The sequence below is a fragment of the Mus caroli genome, chromosome 3 (genome assembly GCF_900094665.2).
Source record: "Mus caroli chromosome 3, CAROLI_EIJ_v1.1, whole genome shotgun sequence".
NCBI lineage: Eukaryota > Metazoa > Chordata > Mammalia > Rodentia > Muridae > Mus > Mus caroli.
This window is the reverse complement of record NC_034572.1, coordinates 89964318-89968065: the sequence shown is the minus strand read 5'-3', so window position 1 is coordinate 89968065 and position 3748 is coordinate 89964318. Positions and strand designations below refer to the sequence as shown.

The window sequence follows — 3748 nt, the reverse complement described above, 5'->3', positions numbered from 1 at the left end:
ACCACATGGTGGCTCACAACCATCCATAATGAGATCTGACTCCCTCTTCTGGAGTGTCTGAAGACAGCTACAGTGTACTTACATTAAATAAATAAATAAATAAATAAATAAATAAATAAATCTTAAAAAAACAAAACAAAAACAAAACAAAGCCGGTTGTGGTGGTGCACGCCTTTAATCCCAGCACTCGGGAGGCAGAGGCAGGTGGATTTCTGAGTTCGAGGCCAGCCTAGTCTTTAGAAGTGAGTTCCAGGACAGCCAGGGCTATTACAGAGAAACCCTGTCTCGAAAAAACCAAAAAAAAAAAAAAATTGGCTGGTCATAGTGGCAAATGCTTTTAATTCCAACACTCTAGAGGCAGAGGCAGGTAAATGTTTATGAGTTCAAGGCCAGCTTGGTCTGCACAGCGAATTCTAGGACAGCCAGGCTACACGGTCCTCATATGAGAACCTTTTTTGAGCAGTAAGATGATTCTTCAAGTAAAGGCTGCCAAGTGTGAGGAGCTGGCCCATGTTTGATGCCTGAGACTTGCTTGATAGAAGAGCCTCCAAGAGTTGTCCTCTGGCCTCCACACTTATAACATCCTATACCCTTCCACCTAAATAAGTAAATGTAAAAACAATTACAGAAGGCCTTTCATATTTGCATAGTAATATCATGCACATCAACTAAGGGATAAATCTGCAGATAGTCTGAAATGTCAGGCTGGACTTTGGACTTATAAGCAATAAGGAGCCTCGAACTCAGAGATCCGCCTGTCTCTGCCTCCCAAGTGCTGGGATTAAAGGCATGCACCAGCACTGCCCGGCTAGAAAACTCTTCATCTCACTATATGGAAGGCACAGAATGGAACGGTTTACACTGTCTCAGGAACACCTGCTAAAGGGGGTGCTGGTGCAAACCGAGAGGAGAAAAATAACGTTAGAACAACATGCCTTGTCTATCTTCAGTGATAAGAGAGAACTAAAATAACCTACAGACTCTGATCATGTTTGGGGAGAACCAGTGTGATGGCTCAGATGGCAAGGATGTCTGCCAGCAAGACAATTGGGTTTCAATCCCTAGGACCCATGTGATGGGAAGAATGAACCCATTCCCCCAAGTTATTCTCTGACCTCTACACATGTACTCACTCACGAGCATGCATTTGTATGCCTGTGCGCACACACACACACACACACACACACACACAGACACACACACACAGACACACACACACACATGAAGCATACAATCTAATAAACATGTCTGGGGAATGTCAGCAGCCAGGGTGGTTTAGGAGGACAGTGCTAAGTTGGGCAGTCCTGTGTATGTGTGAAGGCGGATGAACTACATCAGGAGTGGAGACCTAAAGGCAAAGTTACATTGTGAAAGTGGAAAGGCCAATGACTAAGTCAGCGGAGGCAGATAAGTCAACCAAGGAAATGGAAGAGGCAGGCAGACAGCCAAGTTTGAGTTATAGGGACTAGAAGAGAGAAAGCTTGATATGATCAATCAAAAGCTACTGAGAGCCCAAAGAGGAAGAGGCATGGATGCCCCCAAGAATGTAGTTTGAGTCATTAAAAGAAAGTTAGATTTGTGGAATAAATGAGTATGGAGTGTAAGCTGGGTGAGGTGTCTACGACTGCAAGACAGAGGCAGTTGACCTCTGATTAGAGGCCAGCCTGGACTGTAAGGGAAAAAAAACCATCTCAAGAGTAAGGAAGGCCCATGAAGTGGCGCACATGGCTTTGAGGCAGCGGCAGGCGGATCTCTGAGTTCGAGGCCAGCCTGGTCTACAGAGTGAGTTCCAGGACAGCTAGGGCTACGGGTACACAGAGAAACCCTGTCTCGAAAAACCAAAAAACAAACAAACAAACCCCAACACCCCCCCCCCGAAAAAAAAAAGGGCAAAAGAACCAAAGAGCAGCACACATGCAGTTGAACACAAGTGGGAGGATCCAGTAAGACTGGCAAGCAGTAAATACCCCACACACATTGGGAAATGTGTGGTAGGTTCTCTATAGATGGCAAGCCCTGCTTAAGCCCAGGAACTAAGTCTCATTTATTCTGTCCCCGAAAAGCATCTAATACAAAGTCACGCCTACAAAGGGTAAAAAAATGCAATGTTATTGAGAGTTGTGGCCTCCCAAGTAGGAAGAATTCTTACTGTGATAGGGAGGCGGGCAGACTCTCCTTTGAGACCAGAGGTAAAGGAAAAAAGGGGTTAGTGTAAAGAGATTGTCTTCCTGGAGAGGGGATGGGACTGCTGGAAAGGTGACAATGACCTATGTGTGTGTATGTGGGGGGTGTTTTAGCAGAGTCCAGATCAGAATGATGCCATGCCCACGCTGCAGAGTCCTGTGTCCTGCCTTCTGTTATGGACCCTCCTTCAAGGAGGGGTACATTTTATGTAGAAGGTAAGAGGGCAGCCACTGGCCTTGGTGGGGTGCTATAAAGTAATTCTTACCAGTTACCTTTCGCTTGTATTTCCAACCTGGACATCAATTCTCATATGGTTAAAGAGGGAAGCCGGATCACCTTTAGAAATATCTAATCTTGAAAATCTAATCTTGAAAATTTTGAAAGATGTTGAAGCAAAAACTTTTGTGATATCATTCTTTTATTCGGATCTGGCAAAACTTTCAAGACCTCCTCCTAGGAGAGAAGCAGGCTAAATGGAGAAGCCTTTTTCAAACTCCCAACAAGCCTGGAAAATCAGAACTGGTTTTATTCTGCCCAGGTTCGAAGTTATAGCAGGTGCCAGAGGTCAAAATGGGTGTGTCCTACAACCCTGTAGAGCCAAGAAGCAAAGTTCAGCAGGAGGCGGAAGGAGGCATGAAGAATGGAGAATCCACCTTAGAACCTGAAATCGGTGGCGTTTGCATAGAGACGGGAGCAAAGAGACTTCCTTGCTTTCCTGCTCTTCGTTTTTTTGATTTACTGTGTTTAATTATGTGTGTGTGCAGGGAGGGGTGCGTGCACATGAGTATGGGTGCTCAGGCTACAAGCACCAGAGTTTCTGGGGGGAGAGTTTACAGGGGTTTGTGAGTCAGCTGACATGAGTGCTGGGACTGGAACTTAGGTCCTCTACGAAAGTGTGTTCTCTTAAACACTGGGCCAACCCCCCTGACCCTGTTTCTATCCAACCCCCTTTCCCAGGTGAGAGAAGGCTGCTATCACTCTTCGGACTAGAATTCTTTGGCAAGAATTTGGATGAAAAATTAAAAAAAAAAAATTGGGACTGGAGAGATGGCTCAGCGGTTAAGAGCACTGACTGCTCTTCAAGAGGTCCTGAGTTCAAGTCCCAGCAACCACATGGTGGCTCACAACCATCCACAACGAGATCTGGCGCCCTCTTCTGGAGTGTCTGAAGACAGCTACAGTGTGCTTATATATAATAAATAAATCTTTAAAAAAAAGAAAAAAAAAAAGAGGTCCTGAGTTCAATTCCCAGCAACCACATGGAGGCTCACAACCATCTGTAATGGGATCTCATGCCCTCTTCTGGAGTGTCTGAAGACAGCTACAGTGTACACATATACATACAATAAATAATTCTTTAAGAAAAAAATTAAAAAATTAATTTTGTTTACTTCTTAATGAGAGTCTGTTCTACCGTCAACACTGACACGTACACCAAGATTTAGCGGCATGAAGGGCAGATTAGAAAGAGAATTACAGCCGGGCGTGGTGGCACATGCCTTTAATCCCAGCACTTGGGAGGCAGAGGCAGGCGGATTTCTGAGTTGGAGGCCAGCCTGGTCTA

General features: G+C 45.1%; 1 protein-coding gene and 1 long non-coding RNA gene across 3 annotated transcripts in view; one reads left to right on the top strand and one right to left on the bottom strand.

The window, feature by feature from the left end:
* The window catches only part of C3H1orf54 (chromosome 3 C1orf54 homolog), an 8473-nt gene extending 5209 nt beyond the window's left edge, over positions 1-3264 (top strand). Inside the window, exons 5-6 of one of the 2 annotated variants that reach the window (XM_029475048.1) lie at positions 2301-2399; positions 3142-3264. In XM_029475048.1, the coding sequence (XP_029330908.1) occupies positions 2301-2396 (96 nt within the window). In that variant the 3' untranslated portion in view covers positions 2397-2399; positions 3142-3264. Of the gene's footprint in view, positions 1-2297; positions 2400-3141 lie in introns of both variants that reach the window. The other variant, XM_021157834.2, reaches the window with a different exon arrangement.
* The window catches only part of LOC115030599, a 22625-nt gene that overhangs the window by 6502 nt on the left and 12375 nt on the right, over positions 1-3748 (bottom strand). The window lies entirely within an intron of this gene.